The 20,672-nt window shown below is 61.7% G+C and overlaps 3 protein-coding genes across 8 annotated transcripts; all 3 read left to right on the top strand.

The window, feature by feature from the left end:
• Positions 1–316: 316 nt before the first annotated feature.
• Positions 317–10,108, top strand: CFAP45 (cilia and flagella associated protein 45). Of its 2 annotated transcripts, none has more exons than XM_054806110.1 (12): positions 317–358; positions 1,031–1,141; positions 4,202–4,338; positions 6,395–6,536; positions 7,191–7,361; positions 7,622–7,800; positions 8,034–8,163; positions 8,464–8,610; positions 8,702–8,815; positions 9,094–9,287; positions 9,514–9,738; positions 9,934–10,108. In XM_054806110.1, the coding sequence occupies exons 2-12, from the start codon at positions 1,121–1,123 to the stop codon at positions 10,055–10,057; spliced, it is 1,584 nt and encodes a 527-aa protein (XP_054662085.1). In that variant the 5' UTR covers positions 317–358; positions 1,031–1,120; the 3' UTR covers positions 10,058–10,108. The 2 variants fall into 2 exon arrangements, with proteins under 2 accessions (XP_054662085.1, XP_054662084.1); XM_054806109.1 differs by lacking the exon at positions 317–358 and adding an exon at positions 877–916.
• Positions 10,109–10,499: 391 nt separating this feature from the next.
• VSIG8 (V-set and immunoglobulin domain containing 8) lies at positions 10,500–16,130 on the top strand. Of its 2 annotated transcripts, none has more exons than XM_054806120.1 (7): positions 10,500–12,770; positions 13,212–13,387; positions 13,732–13,933; positions 14,021–14,185; positions 14,489–14,611; positions 14,753–14,888; positions 15,401–16,130. In XM_054806120.1, the coding sequence occupies exons 1-7, from the start codon at positions 12,722–12,724 to the stop codon at positions 15,570–15,572; spliced, it is 1,023 nt and encodes a 340-aa protein (XP_054662095.1). In that variant the 5' UTR covers positions 10,500–12,721; the 3' UTR covers positions 15,573–16,130. The 2 variants fall into 2 exon arrangements, with proteins under 2 accessions (XP_054662095.1, XP_054662094.1); XM_054806119.1 differs by having other exon boundaries at positions 14,735–14,888.
• Positions 16,131–17,294: 1,164 nt separating this feature from the next.
• CFAP126 (cilia and flagella associated protein 126) lies at positions 17,295–20,415 on the top strand. 4 transcript variants are annotated; one of them, XM_054806126.1, is made up of 6 exons: positions 17,295–17,396; positions 17,470–17,532; positions 18,153–18,233; positions 18,332–18,508; positions 19,144–19,336; positions 19,420–20,415. In XM_054806126.1, exons 1-6 carry the CDS (start codon positions 17,370–17,372, stop codon positions 19,563–19,565), a joined length of 687 nt encoding a protein of 228 aa, XP_054662101.1. In that variant the 5' UTR covers positions 17,295–17,369; the 3' UTR covers positions 19,566–20,415. The 4 variants fall into 4 exon arrangements, with proteins under 4 accessions (XP_054662101.1, XP_054662100.1, XP_054662099.1 ...); XM_054806125.1 differs by having other exon boundaries at positions 19,144–19,332; positions 19,420–20,414; XM_054806124.1 differs by having other exon boundaries at positions 19,144–20,413.
• The last annotated feature ends 257 nt before the right edge of the window (positions 20,416–20,672 follow it).

The raw sequence follows: 20,672 nt of genomic DNA, 5'->3' as shown, positions 1-20,672 counted from the left end.
GAGGCCCCTGGGTGAGGAGAGACCCTGGCGTGTAGGGGGTTGGGGGAACCCGGGCCTGGGGGCAGATGGGGGGACCCCAGCCGGGGGGTGCAAGGACCCCACTGCCTCGTACTGCAGCATGGCGGCACCCAGGACACGTGGATGGGCGGGGCTGGCATGGAGGGGCGGGGCACGGGCCGAAGGGGCGGGGCAAGAGGGGAGGGGAGGGGCTGGTGGGGGCGGAGCAAAGGCTGGGGGCGGGGCAGTCACTGCCGGCTGCCTGCGGGCCCCCGTGGGGCGGGGGCGGCGGTCACAGGGGGAAGTGGCGGCCGGGGGGCGTGGCTATGCAGGGAGACGCGGCGTGGGACACGCGGGCAGGGTGAGCGTGTGCTGCGTGTGCACATCGGGAACGTGGGGTGAGCCTGGCCGCGTGTGTGTGTGCACGCGTGTGCACGGCGGTGCCTGCTGGGGCACGGCGCATCCTCCCGGCTTCCCCGCACCAGCCCCCGCGCGTGCACAGCACTGCGTGTGAGGCAGCCCATGTACACCAACACGTGCCTGTCCGTGCGAGGCCACCTGCGCGCACGCGCGTGGACCTCCGTTGTCAGGGTGCACAGGTGCGTACGCGGCTGGTGTGAACGCCTGTGAGACCGGGCGTGTGCGCACGGGGTGTGCCCGGACACGCGCACGGCCTGCACGCAGTCCCCGCGTGCACCAGCCCGCGTGTGAACACACACAGCCCCGCACACCCCCACGTACCCCCACCCCCACCATAGAGTGCCCCCCCCGCCGCCCAGCGCGGCCCTCCGGCCTCAGCCCCGCCCCGGTGCACGCGCTTGGGAACGCCCCGCCCGCGCGGCGGTTGCCAGGGGAGCGGGGGGGGGGGGGCGGTGTTGCCATGGTGACGGTCGGCGGCCGCGGAGCAGGGAGCAGGATGGTGAGCGCGGCCTGTCCCGGTGCACCGGTACCGGGTCCCTCCTCCCCGGTTCTCCCGGTATCCCCGGCGCCTCCCTCTCACCGCAGCCCGTTCACGGCCCATCTCCTCCCACAGCCCGCCAGCGTCCCCGCACCCCCCAGCCGTGGCTCCAGCCAGCCCCGCAGCCGGTACAGGAGGAGGGCCCAGAGCACCGCGGTGGATGAGATGCTGTTCGGGGAGAGCCGGGTAAGGGGGCTGGGATATCGGGGGGCACCACCGGCTGCCTGACCCCCTGCACCAGGCAGGGCCATGGGGGGATCAGGGTGGCCAAGACCTCACCAGGCTGGAGCCAGCGCCATCCTGCCCAGGGCACCGTGGTGCTGGGGTCCTGCCTGGTGCTCCTCAGCCCTGGCTCAGCACCCTCTGGGCAGCGAGCTCCCCGTGCCTCGGCCCCTCGTACCTCTTCTGCCATGCCTCATCCTTCCCTGCTTGCACCAGCTTGGCTCACTGGAGGCTCTTCTCCACCATATTGCCTCCAAAGTCCCAGTTTTCCAAACCTCCCGGGTGAGGGACACCATTGCACCCTTTGTCAGCCCTCCCTGGGCCCTGCCATCTCTGTGCTTTTAATTCCTTGCCCTGCTGTGGGAGCCCAACGTTCAATTCCTTCTGGGAGGGCACAAAATCCACCCCCACCTCCAGGGAGTGTGCCAAGGCCATCCACCAGACCAGGGGCTGTGTGCCTCTGTCCTCCCTGATGCCTCCGCTTCCACTTTTCACAGGGTAATTAGTTAATTAGTGAGACAAAGGAGGCTCAAGAGGCAAGACACCCCAGTAAAGGAGAGGAGCCAGCATTACAGGGCCTGTATGTTAGACAGCAGTTATTTCACATGGGATATAGACAGAGTCCTTGGAGCAGAGGCTAGAAGCTTCCAGAGCAGCTCATTGCCAACATATTTAGACTTTCATCAGGGAGCTACGAAATCAGTCCCCTTGGAGACGAAGCAGAATTGCAGCAGGTCTCTGACCTCCTGGCCAGATGCCCTGGCCATTGAGAGAGGAGATAAACAGAGAGCAACAGCTCTTTCCTCTCCGGTCTTGTAAGGAAAAAGCTTGCTTCCTCTGCGCTTGTCCCTCAGCTGTCCCCGGCTCCTGCATGAGAGCCCAGGGAAGAGCTGCAGCCTCTGGATGATGGTGTTTTCCAGACAAGGGGTACAGAAAGGTGATGTTTTGAATGTCCTTTCCCCGCTCCTGCTTCCCCCACCTCCTTTATCAACTCTCCCAGGTGCTTTCCCCATGGCAGGTTCGGTTTATGGCTGCAGCCGTTGGCTCTCCCCACCCTTCGTGTCATCTTTGACACAGATCGAGGTACAAGGGCCAGGCTGGATGCCAGCAGAGTTTGGCCCATCTCACACTCACTGTCTCTTCAGCTGATAAAAGGTTGGGGGTATCTCCGCCGGGGCCACAGCTGGCAGCCGGCCGCCACGAGGGTACCACGCTGTGTTCAAGGCACTTGTCCCTCTGCAGGGGTGTGTATTTGCAGCTGTAATTTCCTCTCCTGGGTCTTATCGCTTGAAACAAATCTGTCCAAAGAGATTTGCCAAAACCCTTTGGCTTTTCAGAGAAGAGGAAGGAAGCGTGTAATGAAGATTACCTCCGCTACCAACTGAAGGCTGCGTGGACGGTTTGCCTCATGGGGCAGGAGGTTGGGAGTGCTCTTGGCAAGCAACCTGCTCCGGGGCTGCCGGGCCTATATGCCTCGGATGCCCTGCAAGCCAAAGGAGCCCCAGGCAGGTTTATGATCTGTTATCTTGGAGGCCTTCAAGGCAATAAGATAAAAAATGTTGTAATGCTCATATGGGTGTTAATTTTGTTCCCTGAGATTAATCCAGGTCTAGTCCAAGGAGTTCTCTTGGCTTTGGGGACAACATGCGAGTTGACTGTGGTGAATAACACTATTATCTTTGTTTGCATGAGTGTTTCAGTGCCAAACCCTTTAATTCAACAGCTCACACTTGGGGCCTGCAGTGGCTGGGAATCTGCTCTGGTATCTGCCGTGCTGGGCTACAGGAGAGCCCGTGGTTCAGGATTATCAGACCTGTAAAATGGAAATATCGCTGGCAGCAAGTTCCCGTGGAACCGCTCAGTGCCCAGTTGGCTACAGGATTTGTTCCAGCAGTGGCTTAGGATTTTAAAGTTGAACTAGTAAATAGAAGTCCAAGGGAAGCCACACATCTGTGTGTACCTTAGATTAGCTCTTGTGGTTCCCTGACTCGTGTGAGGGTTTCGCTGGGATGCCTATGCCGTGGTTGGGCTCGGGAAGCAGCACTGGACTTGGGAAGCCAAACTTCGTGCTGGCCCTGCCGGCCTTGGGTCTCCCGGCTGGGGACTGTCCCACCTGGCTGCTGGAGGTTATGCTCTGCAGACCGGTGCCTGCTCCAAAAGTGCTCCTTCCCATGGGATTGTCAGTGGCCCTGGCGGGACTTCACCACCCGGGATGCTTGTTCCTGCCTCTTGGAGGCTCCCGTGGGGCAGCCCCATGTGTGTTCAGGACATCCCTCGGCTGCCCTCACCCGCCAGGGGTACACAGCGCCTACACTGCTTGGGGGATGTGCACAGCAGGGTCCCCGAGTCACCCCGCAGCTGGGGGATGCTTCACTAGGTGGCAGTCTCGGCTCAAGCAAAGGGACTGGCACCAGTCCAGGCTGTACTGGGAGGACTGGTTTCTGCCCAGTGCTGTCTGTTGGTTCATTGCAAGGCCAGACCTCAAGCTGTCCCCGCTTCCCCCTCCCCAGGTCTCCCCTGCCAGCTCCCAGGGAGTTTGGGTCAGTCTGGCTTGGGTTCCACGCAGTTTTTCCTGGGTCCGTGGGGCTCAGCAGGACAGAGCTTCCAGTGGCCACAGGTGAGCGTGGCAGGGGCAGCTGCCATCAGCTCAGGGTAGCCAAGATGATGCTTATGCATTTATGGGGTCTTGCCCTAAGCAAGCAGCTATCAGCTCATCCTTCACTTCAGATCTGGGTGAGAGATGGATGCCCAGATTTTGATATCAAAACCAGTGCTGTAGGGGTATTTTTGTTTCTCCCCATGTCCTCATCAGGCTCTCGGAGCTGGGGCTGCTGAGGCAAAAAACTCTTCCCATGCACAGACATCACTGGTCTTGGTGGTGCGAGAGGTTGGTTGTTTGTCAGAGCTCAGGGGAACCTGCGGCCTCTTGTGCCCAGAGCACCTCTGTGCCCAGGAGCCAGGGGCAGAGAGCTGGCCATGGGGCAGTGGCAGGAAGGCCGTAGGAAACACCATCCTTTCTTGCAGAGCCTGCAGCAGTCGCACTCCAGCAGCCCCGTCGTGATCCTTCGGGATGTGCAGACTGCCCCGAAAGCGTCGCCTGCTGGTGGGCACAAACCTGAGACCATCCGTCTCATCACCAAGGACTTCATCCGTGATCTCATGTAAGTCCATGCCTGAGTGGCAGCTCTGAGGAGCTTTTGGGGCCCTGCCTGTCTGTCACAGCACCATCTCAGTGCACAGAGTTTGTCTTGCCGTTTGCTGGGACATCTCAGGGAAGAAGGGACGGGCAGCAGCACTCTGATACGCCTGGCTTGGGCATCAATGGAGCCAGGAAGCACTGAGTGTTTTACAGAGGCACCAAATCATCACGAGAACCAGTGAAAAGCAACATAAAACCTTCTCAGCAGCCAGAAAAGCTCCTCCTGGGCTGAACAGCCCCCCATCATGTATCAAACGCTGCCTCCTGTGCCCCAATACTGAAAAGCCTCATGCGAGAAAGGCAGCGGAGCGTCGCCTGCAGTCCCTGCACACTGGGAGCTGTGTTTCTCTACAGGGATGTTTTATAGGCAAGGCTGAACTGTAAGAACCCTGGCCCTAATTACTACACCTTGCTAAAAGCCTGCAGCACATAGATGAGAATAGGGCCATTATCCCGGCCAGCTCCAATTTAGCCTCATTTTGACCTCCCTAAATTTTCCTTGTAGTTGTTGTTCAGTGCGAGGTTCATTTTTGCTTCCTGTTTTGAATCTCCATGTAATGCTCTTACACCCTGTAAAACGTGACACCCGCCCCACAGATGGTTTGGGTTTGGGTTTTGTGGAGAGTGAAATGGCACAGAGGCACTGGTTCAGGCTTTCGAGGCTGGTACCTGGTTTTATACCTTCACATTCTTATTTGACCCTGCTGCCAAAGCTGGGGGCCAATTTGCAGATGTGTCGCACGGCCACAGCTCCGGCTGAAACTAATGGAAACTGTTTGTGCTGGTTTTATTCCTGAAAATCAGGCCCTAGACATCCCAGGCTGGTCACCCAAACACTGGGACGACTAAAGCAGTGGCCACTGTGTCATTACATTTATTAGTGCCGTTGTGACCATTAGCCATTCTTTAAAGCGTCCTGGAATCCGATGCTGTGATGCAGCTCTCGAACGATCATTATGCAGGTATCTGTTCATATTCACAAGGGTGGATGAAAGGTGACACACAATAATAATGAGTAAATTCTTAGTCCTGAACATCTTCAAAGTGCTCTATGCATTTGGTTAATATACGCTCCTACACCACACGCGTCACCATGGTATCTGAGTAATACGAAGAGTAATTAACTCCTTACAACTCCCCTGGAAAACAACCCCGTATTATTATCCACATTTTTACAAGTGGGGAAATGGGGGCACCAAGAGCTTGGGTGATTTCCTCTAAACCACAGTGTGAGTCACGGGCAGAGTCTGTGGCTCTGCAGGACACTGCAGAGCCAGGGTGATGGCTGGAGGGACACCTGCCAGCACTGGGAGGGGAGAGGGTGCTCCGTGTTTGGGCAGCACGATGTTTCCTTGTCTTGTACCGAGTGGATTCCCGGGGCAGTGGAGCTGAAGCCAAGCTGTGCTGTGCAAATCTGGAGCCGGAGCAGGTTGAGTGTCATTAAACAAAGTGAAAAAGCAGCCTCTGCTCCCCAAAAATCTGTCCGCACAGAACAGAGGTTTCAATCTGACATGCAGGAGCAGCGACAGTCAGTCTAGGGACAGGGATGAGCAAACTGTCCTGCTGGAAAAAGGGTCAGGGCAGTGGTCAAAATTTTCTCCAATGAGGGCTGGGAAAGTCAAGTTGTAGAGAAATACTTCCAGCATTTTTTTTTTTTTTTACTGGGGCTGACTATGCCCATGCTGAATGTTTTGGGGTTTTCCCGGGAGGCCCCGGCCACCCTGCCGAGCATCCTGTCCCCCATGCATCACAGCGTGGTGCTGCTTTCACTGCACTTTCTATTTCTTCCTCCCCCTGACCGGGAGAGTCAGGTCCCCACAGCTCGGGCGCTTCCTGCATTGCTCTCGGGTGACTCCTGGTTGTGGAGCGGCTTCTGCTGCCCCTGGTGTGGGCAGCCCAGGCAGGTCCCACGGCCAGGCAGGGAGGTCAGTGGGGCAGGGAACAGAGGGAGCTGTCAGAGACTTTGTGCCACTGACTGCTCTCTCTCTCTCTCTGTGTCCTGCTCCCCATGCCACCAGTGTCCCTGCGGAGAACCCGGTAGCATCCCTCATTATTGGCCAGGAAGATTTCCAGCGCATTAAAGAAGCAGCTCGAGTCCTGACCAAGGAGGAGCGTGAGGCCAAGCTGGCAGCCCTCAAAGCAGAGAAGGAAGCCGTTCTCGTAGGGATTTCCCCTCCTACCCCTTCTTTCCCTGCTCGGTGACAGGTCTGGGGCTGTGGGTGGGACTGGATGTGCCGAGGTAGAGCCAACCTTGTGGGTGAGATCATTCCAGCTGGGCTGTCCCCGAAGCTCTGCTCAAGGGCGACCACCTTCACCCCTCTTTCACCCATGCTTTGGTGAGCCCGTCACTGCCAGGGCAGCATGCAGGGGAGGCAGCACGGCTGTGTGTCTTGGGTCTCCTCTAATCCCCAGGCCAGGAAGGGCTGTGCAGCATCCCTGGGTTTGCCTGGTCCGTGGGTGGGGAAGGAATCCCCTGCTGGTTGCATCCAGCAATTCCACGCTGGTCACTTCCTCAGCCCACTGTGACCCCGGAGGCCATGCTGAAGCCTCCGTGCTGCATTTCTGCCACCCTGCAAAGGGAGTGGGGTGTCTCCTTGAGAGGGGTGTGGGAAGGGGCTACCTGGTCCCTGTGTCATGGCTGGAGGAGCCTGAGCTGCCCCTCGGCTCCGTGCCGGGGACCCGGTGCAGAGGAGCGTGCCCCTCATGAGCCAGGCTGCTCCATAGCACCCTTGGGCAGGCTCAGCCTTGCAGGGCTGCCCCGGGAGGGCACCTGTTTTTTGGCAGCCCTGCCTGTACCACCCCCCCCCCCCCCAGGAGGCGGTGAGTGAGCGCAAGAGCATGGCAAAGCAAAGGGCCATCCTGCAGCAGCAGACGGGGAAGCTGAGTGAGCTGGAGGAGGCAGCGCGGGAGCGGGCCCAGAGCCTGCTGCAGCGGGCGAGCAGGATGCGCGTGGAGCAGGAAGATGAGATCAAGGAGTTCAGCGAGGTAGGGACGAGGGCTCCCTTGCATCACCCAGTACCACAGCACTTTCTGCAGATGTTAAGACCAGCCTGAGCTGCCTGCTCGAACAGGCTGCTGAGAGCCCCCATGAGCTTCGCCTATCCACTCTAGACCTAAACCCTGCTCTACTTGTTGCTACCCAGGGTCTTCCTCTCCTTCCCTTTTCCCCCTTCACATTTGTGTGTCTGTCCCTGCTGCCGCTACCAAGTCTGGTCGGAGACCAGGAAGACCTGTTGTCCCCACAGCTGATCCTTGGTGCCAAGTGCCACATGATCCGTGACATGCAGATCCTTGAGAAGAAGCTCATTGCAAAAGAGCTGAAGGAAGAAGAGGAGCGCCTGGCCATGATGATGGAGGTGGAGAGGAAAAAGGCCAACGAGATGCAGGAGGAGCTGGAGTGCAGGAGGAAGCAGGAGCTGATCAGGTTTGCAAAAGGGTCCCTCTTCCCCGCGGAAGCATCCATCCTCTTCCCAGCCCTCATGCCGGAGCTGTGGTAACCTCCAGCTGCTGGCTTCACACCGCAGCATGCCTCCCAGTCACAGTGGCTGGACCGGGCAGCATGAGACAGCAGACATTCCACCTGATGTCCGTGCCAGCATTTCTGCTTCTGGGAGTGGGACAGAGCAAGAAGGAACACTTCCTTTCTCTTCTTTCCAGAGGGAGGCAGGAGCTTGTGAAGCAGATAGAGCAGAACGCGGAGGAGCGGGCTATAAGAGCCGAGCAGCGGGACCAGGAGGCTCAGGAGATGCTGGAGTACCTGGAGCAGCTGAAGATGGAGGACCTGAAGGTGCGACTGGTGACCCACCAGGGAGCAGGGGGGCCGGAGTTAGATTTGTCACCTTGTTGGAAGGGTGACCCAGAGCTGGGTAAGTCAAGACTTGGTGTGTGGAGACAGCAGCCAGCAGAATTGAAGCTCTAGTCTCTTGGGGAAGTTGAGGCATCCTCAGAAAGTGACCTGGGCCACTGAGCCCTCCCTCGCCCTGAGTGTGCTGCTGGGCCCTCAGGAAGGCACACGGGGAGGAGCGGAGGCAGCGCTTTGTGCTGCGGCACTTGCCCTCTCACCTTGGACCCTCTGCACTGTTTTCAGGACTTGGAGCGGAGAAAGGAGCAACGGAAGAAAATCCAGGCTGAGATTAAACGCATCAATGATGAGAACCAGAGGCGCAAGGAGGAGCAGCGGGAGCAGGAGAGGATGGCAGATGAGCGGGTGCTTGAGTACCAGCGGCAGAAAATGGTAACAGGACTAAGTGTGTGTGGCACTGGCATAGGTTCAGCAGGCAGCAGCGGTGCTGTGGGGAGCTGCCACAAGGCTCTGTCCCACACAGGAGCGTGAGGCCGAGTTCGAAGCTGAGCAGGAGAGAATCCGTTGGGAGAAGGAGAAGGAGACAGCACGCTTGAGGGCCATGCAAGAGAGGGCCCAGGACCACCAGGCAGAGAAGGTGAGCGACACTTGCTGACGTGTGATGTGCTCCCATGCTGGCTCCCTCGCCACCTTCCTCATCACCACCCCGGCAAAGTGGAATCTCCCCTGCATGTGGTGGGTCTGCTGCAGCATTGCAGGTCTGGACCAGCACCTGGAGCCAGGTGATGTCCTGGAGCGGTGCTGGCCGTGGCGCTGGCAAAGAGGCAAAAACCACGGTCAAGTGCTTCCATACCTCCCCTCCTGAGGGAAGTCTTCCATGGCCTCTCCAGCATCACCACTGTCCCCCTTCGGCAGGACGCGCTGAGGGCCAAGCGCAGCCAAGAGGCTGCCGAGCGAGAGTGGCGGCGCACAGAGAAGGAGGCGGCACAGAGGAAGGCTGAGATGGAGCAGATGCTGAAGCGGAGCCGTCTGGAGCAGATCGCCCAGCGGGAGCACAGCATGGCTGTGCAGGTGCAGCAGGACCGCCACGAGTTCGAGAGGATCCTCAGGTGAGAGGGACGGTGCCAGGAGCTTACTGGTGAGGTGGCCAGGCCCTGCCGTGCGAAACAGGGCCGAGGGATGGGTGACATGGTGGCAGGGAGGCTGCCGTGGGAGCTCTCAGAGACAAGTCAGCACTGCCGGTGGCTCTGGTGCTGGCCAAGGCCCTGCAGGCAGATTATCAGCACGTGCAGGGGCTGGAGTAGGGCCTGCCATCTGCCCCGAGCTCTCCTGCAGAGCCCAGCAGGAGCAGATGGAGAAGGAGAAGGCGGAGGAAGCACGGAGGGCAGGTCTGCAGCTCGCCCATGCTAACGACGTCCGGCGCCAGATGCGGGAGCGTCAGCAGCAGCTGGCGCAGGAGCGGGTGGCTGCCTTCGAGGAGTGCCAGTGGCTGGAGGAGGAGGCCCGCCGGCGCAGCCAGCGCATCGCCCAGCTCAAGCAGCAGAAGATGCAGGAGCTCAGGTGATCTGCTGCCAGTGGCTGCTTACTTCCATGGCTCCCTGCATGTCCCTAAGTCCTTCCTGGCTTCCCACCATCTCCTGACCCACCTCATGGGTTCCTTTGCATCCTCATCAAACAGGATCCACTCCAGGGCCGTGCTCTTAAAGCTCGACTCCAGCGTAGCACAGGGTGCCTGATGATTTCTTTCCTCTGCAGAGCCTCCGGCATCCCCGAGAAGTACTGTGCCCAGGTGGAGCGGAGGGCCCTGAGCCGAGCAAACGCAGCCCCTGGCCAGGCTCAGCCCCATGAGGAGCAGAGCTCCAGTTCCGCAGCAACTTAGGGGTTTCCATTTTCTTAGGCTGAGTTTTCTATGAACAGAGATGTTTATGGAGCAGATTGTGTCTTTCATCCTTCTCTCACTTTGGGTTTGCGGGCCAGGAGCTGCCCTTTGGGCTGGAGTAGCCCAAAGGCTCATTGTCCAACCTGCCCCACGCACAGGACAGAGGTCACCCCTTGCCCATCTCCCCACATCCACTGGGAGAGAGATGCTGGAGGTGGCCCGTGTCCTCAGAGGGGCCAGGTAGGGTCCCCATCAGCCAGACGGGCTCTTCTCCATGCACACAGCCCTGGCAGTGCCACCTTCTCACTGAGGTGTCACCTCCAGGCCCTGCAGCAGTGGCCTTCTTCAGGGGCAAAGCAAAGAGACCGGAGCATGATGCAAACATTTAAAATCCATTTGGATAGGGACTGGCAGCTTCAGAGGGCCGGGATCCCGTAGGAGTGGCTCTGATTAATTGTCAGAGCAGCTGAAAAATAAGGAGAGCCAGCAAAGGCGAGACTGCCCAGGGCAGGGGGACGGCTCGGAGGACTCTGCTGTGAGCCCTGAGCCTCCTCCAGGCTGGGTACATAGGGAGGATGAAATGCTGCAGCTTCTTGTTATCTCTTCCCTGTCTCCTCTCCAGCTGCTGTGTCTCCATGTCATGACAGAGCCAGGCACTGCAGGTCTGTGCCATCCCTCTCGGGGCAGGGGCTGAAAGGCATCGCTGGTGCTGTCGGGCATCTGCCACCCACCCTCAAGCAAGTCCCTCGCAACCACAGAGGTCTCCAGACCCCCAGGGGCCTCAGCACTTGTGGCCAGCCCAGAAAGCATCTGCGGTGCTCTGTGCCAGGCTCCATCCCCGGTCCCCACTGGCCGCGCGCCGGCCGTGTCACTCTCGGTCACCACCTCGGCCAGGCAGTCACAGCGTTGTTCTAGGCCAGGCTCAGCCCAGAGGGTTTCAAAGCCACCGCGCCGGCCGTGCCGAGGGGGCTGTGACCACCGGCGAGTGGCCAGCCGGGGTGGAGTGGCTTCCCCACCCTTCCTGCGTGAGTGGGGCTCCCTGTGCCAAGGAATGCAGGAGTCACCGGCCGGGGAGCTAGCACCGCGCCGGCAAGGAGCCCCGAGCCCTGGTGAGCCACGGCTCCGTCACAGCGGGAACGGCCCCCGCCACGCGGGAACAGCCCCGGCAGGCGGCACCCCTTGCCGCGTCGGTGCTGCCCCGGGGCCAGGCTGCGCACAGGGGCCCCGAAATCACAGACGCGGCAAAGCACGTGCCGGGCTCGGCCCCAATTTCCAGCACGGGGCCGGTAAGGGTTAACTGGCAGCAGTGAGCTCAGCTCCGGGCCAGTAAATGGAGCAGCTCTTGGCCCCAGGGAGTGTTTGGGACCAGCTGGGCGGTGCTGCCGAGCCGGCTGGGGCAGTCGTGGTCTGGAAAGCACCAGCATGGCCGAGCTGTGCCGCAGGGCACTGCATGGGTGAGCCGGACATGGGGCCTGACCCAGCCCACAGCACCAGAGCAGCCCAGTGTGGGGGCTCAGCCAGCTCAGCCCCTCCAAGGGACACAGGCACGGAGAATGTCCATGGCTGGGGCTTCCCCTGGGGCTGAGCATCGCCAGCGTGGTCCCCAACACCTGCTGCAAAGCATCCCTGTCCCTGTTCCTCTGTCCCACTGCCCAGCATCCCTGTCCCCAAATCTTCCATCCCACTGCCAAACATCCCTGCTCCTCTGTCTCCCACTGCCCAGCATCCCTGTCCCCAAATCTTCTGCAGAGCATCCCCGTCCTCAACTCCTCCATCCTTTGCAGAGCATCTCTGCCCCCCAGCTCCCACCCTCAGATCCCAGCAGGTTTCGGCCCCTCTCTTCCTCCGCTCTGGCTGTTCCAACCACATTGTACATCCTTTCCGCTGTGCTGAGCGTGGCCGGGGGTGTGCTGCCCTGGCTGCTGCCATGTCCCCGTGCAGTGAGCCATGGCCTGGAGCACCAGCCAGGCCTCCACACTGTACTTCAGCAGTGCCATCAGCACCAGCATAGGCTTGGTGGGTGCCATGGTCCTCACACAGCTGCGGCATCCCCATACCCACTCACTGAGGGGGCAGGACTGGAGGAGGGATCTGCTGAAGCTTAAGCCCATGGTCAAACCACACCTTTAAGCTCTTCCAATTGCCCTGAGTCCTGCCCCAAGACCAAAATCGGTTTGGGACCTGCATGGGGCCAAGCTGGCACTTCCATGCAGCTGCAGTGCTTGGCCACACTTGGGCTGCTCCCGCAGGGTCCCAGGCAGCCTTTTCCCACCAGCCACACTCATGCCGCCAGTGCCCACACCAGGGTACCAGCCACCAGGCACCATGGGATCCACAGTCCCCCTGATCCGCACTCCGCTGCTCTGGATGCCCCAGGGCATGATGGTGCCCCCTGCCCGCACTGTCTACAGTGGTCCCTGGCCCAGGTCTGGCAGAATGGGGGCCCATAGCATGGCGATGCTTAATTACCAGGTAGGGAGTGGAGCAGGGCGGCATCGCTCACGCACAGCTTGGAGCCACTCAGTCATCCCAAAGGCATCCGCCCCACAGGGAGGAGCACCCTGGCCCAGCATGTAAAAGCAGCCCCGCACAGCCGGCTGCCTTGTCGCCTCAGAGCCTCCTCTGCTCCTGCTCCTCCTCACCACCCGGCACGGCTGCAGCGTCATGGCAGGGCACGGCGCCAGCCTGCTCCTGCTCCTGGGTCTCATGCCAGGTAGGCACTGATGGATTTCCTACAATTGGACCTGCTCCTGCAGTGATGCCACCAAGGATGGAGGGGGTCTCTGCCCAGCCACGGGGCACCCCAGGGTGCTGGATGCAATCCATGATCAGCAGAGCACCTGCAGCTGGGGTTGGTCCTGCCCCAACACCCCACCTGTGTTGGCCAGAGCTGGGAAGGTGGCACTGAGCCCACCATGTCCCTTTGTCCCTGATGCAGCTTCATGGGACCCATCAGGTGCCAGCCCTGATGGGTGCTCAAGCCCACTGGGACACCCAGCCCCTGCGGGTGCCTGACCCTGGCATATGGGTCCCTCTCCGTCACTGCTTTCTGGGGGTCAAGTGCTGCAGGATCGGGGTCAGGGTGCATTGGGGCACAGGTTTGGGGTGTTCCTGTGCTCCCCAGCTGGCACAATGGATGACATTCTCTTCCCAGCTCTCCTCCTGGCCGTAAGGATCAACAGCAAGGGCCGGGAGGTGCTGTACCTGGCCAAAGGTGACTCGGTGAAGCTGGGATGCCCCTATGTCCTTGAGCCCGAAGACAACGGTCCCCAGGGCGTGGGCATCGAGTGGATCCAGATCACGCCCGAGCGGACCGGCCCAGAGAATGTGGTGAGTGTCACTTGTCCCGGCAGCTGCCATCCCACCACGCAGGCAGGGCAGGCAGGGCAGGCAGGGCTGGGATGGATGAGACGGAGCCCAGACGAGCAGGCAGAGCCAGGCAGGACAGGCAAGGTCTGGCAGGGCAGGGGAAGGTCCAGGTAGGGCAGGCAGAGCCAGGCAGGGTCTGGGAATGTTGGGCTGGGAAGGACCAGGCAGGGTCTGGCAGGGCAGGGAAGGAACAGGCAGGGCAGGCAGGGACAGGCAGAGGCAGTGCATTTCCCTCCCCATCTGGCAGCCCCAGGTGCCCCTGCCTGGACCAGCCCTGCCCAATCTCCCTGCTTGCCCCCCCCCAGTTCCTGTCCTACCATGACCACCACGTCAACTACGGCAGTGGCTCAGGGCTGCAGGACCGAGTGGCCTTCGTGCAGAACGACCCCAGCCAGTACGACGCCTCCATCCGCCTGGCCGACCTGCAGGTCTCCGACACTGGCACCTACCAGTGCCGGGTGAAGAAAAACACTGTGGCCGTGCACGAGGTCATTGTCACTGTGCAAGGTGAGCCCCAACCTCCCACGTCCCCTTCCTGGGCACCCCAGCTGGCCCCCGGTGGCTCTGGCAGTGACAGTGTCCCTCTCCCTGCAGAGAAGCCAGTCACCCCACAGTGCTGGACCGAGGGGGAGCTGATAGAAGGGAGCAGCATCCTGCTGCGATGCTACAGCCGGGGAGGCACCTCCCCGCTTGCCTACCAGTGGGCCAAGCTGGCTGACGGCTACGGCGGGGGACGCCTGCCCTCCGGCACCATCCAAGGTGGGTGCTGGCAGGGCTGTGCCCACCCGGGGGAGAAGGGGATACCTGGGTGCAGGGGATGCTCATGGGTGGGGTGTTCCTGTCTGTGAGTGCACGTGTTGGTGTGTGCCCATGGCTGTGTGCACCCAGGTACGCGGGTGTCTGTGTGCACCTGTGTTTCTGGGTGTCCATGTCCGTATGTGCCTGTGTCCGTGTGCACCCGTGTCCGTGTGCACCCATGTCCCTGTGCACCCGTGTCCAAGAGTGCAGGTGCTGACAGGGGTGCAGCGGTGGGGCTGATGGGGCCGTCTCTCCCCACTGCAGGACGTGCTCCTGGCGACCTGTTAATCCGTAGCCTGTCGGAGGTGCACGCCGGTGTCTACCAGTGCCGCGTCACCAACCGTGTGGGCTACTCCGTGTGCCAGATCAACCTCAACCCCACACCAAGTAAGTGCCACCACGGGGGTGACAGCACGAGCAAGGTGCTGCCAGGGGCTGTCTCTGCATGTCAGGGTGCCACCGGGGGCATGGTGACCAGTGGGCAGCCGGCAGGGAGGCCGGCGGTGACAGGCTGTGCTCCTGCGGCAGGAGGAAGGCAAGCGGGCATCATCGTGGGCTCCATCCTGGGCTCCCTCCTGCTCCTCAGCCTGCTTGGACTCCTCATCTGGGCGCTGATCTGCCGCTACCGCCGGAAGGAGTGCCAGCGGACCTGCAGTGACTGCAGGTGAGGGGCACAGGGGCATGGGATGGGCACAGGGCCAACGGGCACCAGTGGGTGCCACTGGGCACTGATGGGCATTACTGGGGACTGATGGGCACCACAGGGTACCACTGGGACCGATGGACACACTGCTGGGTGCCACCAGGCACTGACGGCCACTGTGGGTCACCTATGGGTACCACCTGACAATGATGGGGACAGATGGGCACTGACAGGCACCAGTGGGTGCTGATAGGCACCACTGGGAACTGCCAGGTGCCAGCAGACCCTGGTGAGCACTGGTGGGTGCCACCAGGCACCGATGGGCACTGATGGGGGCTGATAAGTAGCACCAGGCACTGTTTGGCACTGATGGAAACCAGCAGGGTGCCAGTAGGTGCCACCAGGCACTGCCAGGCACCGCTGAGCATCTGTGGGCACCAAGGGGTGCCACCAGGCACCAAGGGGTGCTGATGGGTGCCACCGGGCACTGCCAAGCACTGACGGGTGCCGCTGGGGCTCCTCTCTGCCTGCAGGAGCAGCACAGGCGGCACCATGACCCGCACCTGCAACGTCTGCGCCCACCACAGCTACTCACCCCACGGCATCAGCTACATGCAATGCCAGCACGGCGACGGCGACGAGCGGGCGGCCGCCCTCATGTGCAACGAGGGCATCCGGCACCAAGTCGCCTGCCCGGCGCTGTAACCCCCCGCCTGCCCCACACCTGCCCCCGATTCGGCTCTACGGGGGGAGCAACTGCAAGCCCAGAGCTGGCGGCACTGCCGGGATCCGGCACCAAGTGGTGCAGGGCTGTGCTGCCAGGGCTTGCCATGCAAACTGAAGTCAGGAATCCAGCTCCCTCCTCCCCCTGAAACAGCCCTGGCTTCCAGCAAACCTTGTTTGGGTTCATCAATCTGTTTTGTTGGTTTTCTTTTTTTTTTTTGGCCCCTTTTTTGTATGTCCCCCCCCCAGCCACAGCCCGGCTCTCGGGGCGGCTCCCGGCCCCGCTCCCGAAGGCATCCCTTGCTAGTGCAGCAATATTTATTTCTCTCTGGCCCGTCCCCTCAGTGTCGAGCAGGGATGTGGCAGCCCCGAATCGCCCAAACCGGCTGCCCAGCAGCCTCCTGCCTCCGGCCCGGCGCCACCAGCGCCCCCGCATTGGCTTTAGCAATTGGGTGTTATTCGAGATGAGACGCCATTGGCACCAGGATTTGCAGTTTGGAGCAAGAAAAAAATGAAAAGAAATAAACTAAAGTGAATTCAGTGCTGTCCTGTCGTGTCTTGCCCCTCCCTGGCTGGGCAGCCCGGGGCAGAGGCGGCTGCCGGCCCCAGCACCACATTCAGGAAGGTCCCGGGGAGTCGGCAGCACCGATTCACCAGAGCGGTGGAGGGAAGCTTGTGCTGGGATGGGTCCCGTGATGCCATGGTGATGGCAGGGCACCCAGCACGCTCCTGGCAGCGTCTGTCTTGGCATCATCATGCGGATGCTGCTGACACAACCCTGCAGCACCCATGGGTGCTTTCTGGGGCTGCTGCCAGGGAATGCTGCCACGCGGCCGTGGGTGCCCCATGCCAGATGGGCCACTGGGCAAGCCAGGATGTGTTGGGGAGCCATCGCCTGGGGGCTGCTGTGAGGTCTGGCAGGAGATGGAGGGCAACAGCCACCACAAGCCCCCGAGCACCCGCAGTGGGTGGGAGGGAGACCCTCGAACAGGGAGCGAGAGCAGCCCCAAATGGCAAACGTGCCCAGCCCCAGGATGCCCTAACCCTAATCTTAATCCTATCCCTAATGCAATGCTGCCCATAACCCTAAACTTAACCCCCAGCCTGACTCTTGCCCTAAGGCTCACCCTAACAATAACCTCTACCCTACCCCTAATACTAGCCCTAACCTTAACCATGACACTAACCTGGATCTTGGCACTAACCCTAAGCCTCCCGTCAGTCCTAACCCTGATGTTAACCCTAACCCAGGTGCTCACCCCAATGCTAACGCTAATCCAGTCCCTGATGCTAAACCTAACCCTACCCTAACCCCACACTGACCCCCAGGGCTGCGGGTGAGTGGGGGTCCCACAGGCCGGGGGCAAACCCGGCCCCAAAAGCTCAGCCCCAACCCGACCCTCCTGCCCTGCAGATACCCCTCGTCCCGGCCATGGCTTTAACTCCTGACCCTGACCCTAAGCCCGACCTCAGTCCTTACTCAGCCAGAGCCTGGCCACTAATCCTGACCCCAGCCTTAACTCTGGCCCTGACCCTGACCCTGACCCTGACCCTGACCCTGGCCCTGGCCCTGGCCCGCCATCGCCTCCCCGGGTTCCCCCCCCGCCGTGAGCACCGGACCCGGGACCCGCCGCACCGCGCTGAACAGCTGGCGCTGACGTCACAGGCCACGCCCCCGGCCACGCCCCGTCCCGCCGGCAGCGCCCGTGGCGGCCGCCAGGGGGGGCGCAAGGCGCGAGGACACGCGGGGCGGTTGCCAGGAGACGGCGCGCGCGGCTCATGGCGGCCCGCTACGGCGCGGGGCAGGTGGGGGCGCGGGGGGGGCCGGGGCCGGTGTCGGTGTCGGTCCAGGGTCTCATCGGCCCCGCTCTCCCGGCAGTACGAGGACGCCTTCAGCCCCCACCGCCTGCAGAACTGGAGCGTGCCCCGGACCGGCCGGCAGGTACTCCCGGACCGGTCCCCTCCGGGATCCCCCCAGCCCCGGCCGGGACCCCCGAGACCCCCCAGAACCGTGTCACCCCCCGGTCTCGACCCCCCAGCCCCGGTCCGGCCAACCGCGGGACCCCCAGGACCCCTCCAGCCCTGGCCCGGACCCCGCTGGGATCCCCCAGCCCCAGCCAGGAGCCCCGGGACCCCCTGGGACGCCCCTCGGCCCCAGCCTGGAACTCCAGGACACCGTAGCCCCGGCCCAGATGCCCTCAGGGCCTCCCGGGACCCCCGTAGTCCCGTCCTGGACCCCTTGGGACCCCCTGGGACTCACACTGCCCTGGCCTGAATTCCCCTGGAGCCCCCCAGAACCGACCTGGCCCTGACCCCCTGGGACCCCCCTAGCCCCATCCTGGACCCCCAGAGACCCCCCTCAGCCCTGGTCTGGACCCCCCTGGGATGCCCCAGGCCAAGCACGGAGCCCCAGGACCCCCTGGCACCCCTCTCAGCCCCAGCCCGGACTGCTAGGACCCACTGAGACCTCCCTCAACCCCGGCTTGGACCCTTGGAACCCCTCAGGGACACCCTTCCCCAGCCTCAGCTTGGATTCCCCCCCCCCCCCCCGCGCTCCCCCAGCGCCCCTCACTGCTGGAGGGCTCCACGCTGATCATCGCCGATGACCGTGGGCACCTGCTCCCTGCTGTGCCCCGCTCTCAGGTGAGCCAGACCCATGGGCACTCGTGGGGGGGGCAGAGGTGGTGGCTCCTGCCCCTCAGCCATCACTGGGGCTCCCCTGCTCCCCCTCTTCCTCCCAGGCCTCCCCATGGGGCAGGTTTGTGGGGACCTGGGAGATGCCACCGAGGATTCCCCCAGCCAGGCTGGACCTGACCTCCCGTTCAGCCGCCGCTGCTGCGCGGCTCACTGACTGGATCCGCCAACCCACCGCCCTGACCCGCGCCAGCAACGGCCTCCGGACACGGATCACTGGGAAGGTAGGTGCCCCTCTCCAGGGATGGCACCCGCAGGGGCTCCAGCAGGGACCCACTGACATGGCCCATCTCCCGGGGCAGATTCATGAGCGGGCACAAATCACGGTGGTCCCGGTGCGAAGGCTGTGAGAGGGTTTCCAGGGCTGGGGACAGACCACGAGCAGATTTCAGGGGTGTTTCGTACAATGAGGCAGCGCCCAGTGTTTGGGCCACCATCTCCCCCTGCTCTTGGGATGGGGCTCCCTCCACTTCACCCCAAATCCAGGCTCATCTCCCCGCTGCTGGCCGGGTGCCGGGGCGGCTGCTGTGCCGGCAGGAGGAGCTCATAAGCCGCTGCTCTGCTCTTGGAGAAAAGCATCCGAGAACAGGGGCTGCCCTGACACAGAGGGGTTCCTGGAGCCCCCAGCACCCTTTTTCCACTCCCTGCTTCTCCCCCGACAGAGCAGCCCCTGCCCCAAGTGCTGTGGTGAGCCCAGCACAGAGCCCGGCCCTGCAGCAAACCCCTCCACGGCAGCGAGGGCTGTCCCAGATCCACCTGCCCCAGCATTTCTGTCTGGTCCATCCCCCCCCCCCCTTCTCCTGCTGTCCCCTGTCCCCATTTTTGCACCATGAGCATAGCACACATCTCCCTCGCACAGCCCCAGGAGCCTCGGTCAGATGTGCAAACCACCAAGGAGCCCTCCCGAAGGAGCAGTCAGGCATCCAGCGAGGGGATCCAGCCTGCCGGGGCCTCTCCCAGGGCGCTGCTAGAGGAGCCGCCTGGCCCCAGAGCAGGAGCCACGGCATCGCTCTCCTGCAAGCCCAGCTGCACGGAGGTCCGGCTGAAGGCAGGCACAGCCCCCGAGCCCCCAGCTGCGAGCCAGCCTTGCTCCTGGCAGGACAAGCGTGGGGGACAAACGCCGTGCTCCCAGCAGCCTGCTGTGACAGACCTCCAACATGGGGACACTGGCTCGCCCAACATCCCAGCCTCCATCCACCCCACTCCAAGGGAGACCAGCCCTCGGACAGCCACCTCGCCGCAGGTCTCCGCTCCCAGCCGAGGGGGTTCCGCAGAGGCTGAGCCCCGTGGGGGGCAGAGCCCCCAGGCTCAAGGCTTCACCTCCCGTGGGATGGAGGAGGGAGGAAGCGCCGCAGGCGTGATGGCCAGGCAGCTCTGAGCTGGCATTGCTCTCCTCCCTTCCCCTTGCCAGCTCTCCCAGCCCCTCCTGCAAACCATCCACCCCTTGGGACATGCAGACAAACAGAAACCGCCTTCCTACCCCGAAAAACACATCAAAGACGCCTGAGCAAGGCCAACAGCAGGACAGCACCACACAGCCCGCACTTGTGTTTTGATGGCAATTGGAAAAATACAGGGTTTAAAAAAAAAAAATAAAAATCCCTGTGTTTGGTTTCAGTAGCTCAGGGCAGAGCCCCAGACAGGTTTGAGCTGCATGAATCTGCGTGGTGCTTCAGAGTCGGACACAGTGCTCCCTCTGGTCTGTATCTCAGCTCGTCCCATTTAATGGTGGTTCATGCTGGAAACATGGGACCAGCCGCAGGCCTGGAGCCGCTCACAGCTCATGTGGCCTCTCCCTGCACCAAGCAGCAGAAACCCTGCCACTGCAGGTTGGTTTCATCCATTCCCCGACCGGTCTCTCGTGGGGGGTGAGGGGCTGGTCTGGCTTCGTTTCCCATCTGCCCCAGCCCCTGCTTGCAGAAGGGAAATAAAGCCTGTGAAGCGCAGCTGAGACACACAGCGAAGTCTAACTTCATTAGCAGCTGGCACGCACCACAGAATAGCTCATTAGCAAGCAGAAGTGGGTTCCAAATAAAAGCCATTTCAGCAACTGCAGGATGTAATTGGTTTAAAGCTAAAATACATTCATTTTCACCCAGGAGAACTTCTCTCCTGCTGGGGCACGCAGCTACACCGAATGGGATTCGGCAGTAAGTCTTCTCCCTCTGCCATGATGACAGCAGACGGCTTTTCCTCCTTCGTGATTTCTCATCTCCACATCCCCTTGGGGCTGTGATACCTTCTGCTAATTAAAGGAGTGGCAGATTTGTTAGGTCCGGCAGAGGAGCTGGACGAGTGGGAGGGACGGGGCTCGGATCGGTGGTGGATATAAGAGCGGTCACATGGAAAACAAGCCTGGCCTGCACGAGGGATCTTGGAGAGTGTTAT

Source organism: Grus americana, chromosome 29 (assembly GCF_028858705.1).
Source record: "Grus americana isolate bGruAme1 chromosome 29, bGruAme1.mat, whole genome shotgun sequence".
Lineage (NCBI taxonomy): Eukaryota > Metazoa > Chordata > Aves > Gruiformes > Gruidae > Grus > Grus americana.
This window is presented reverse-complemented; position numbering and strand designations above follow the sequence as displayed.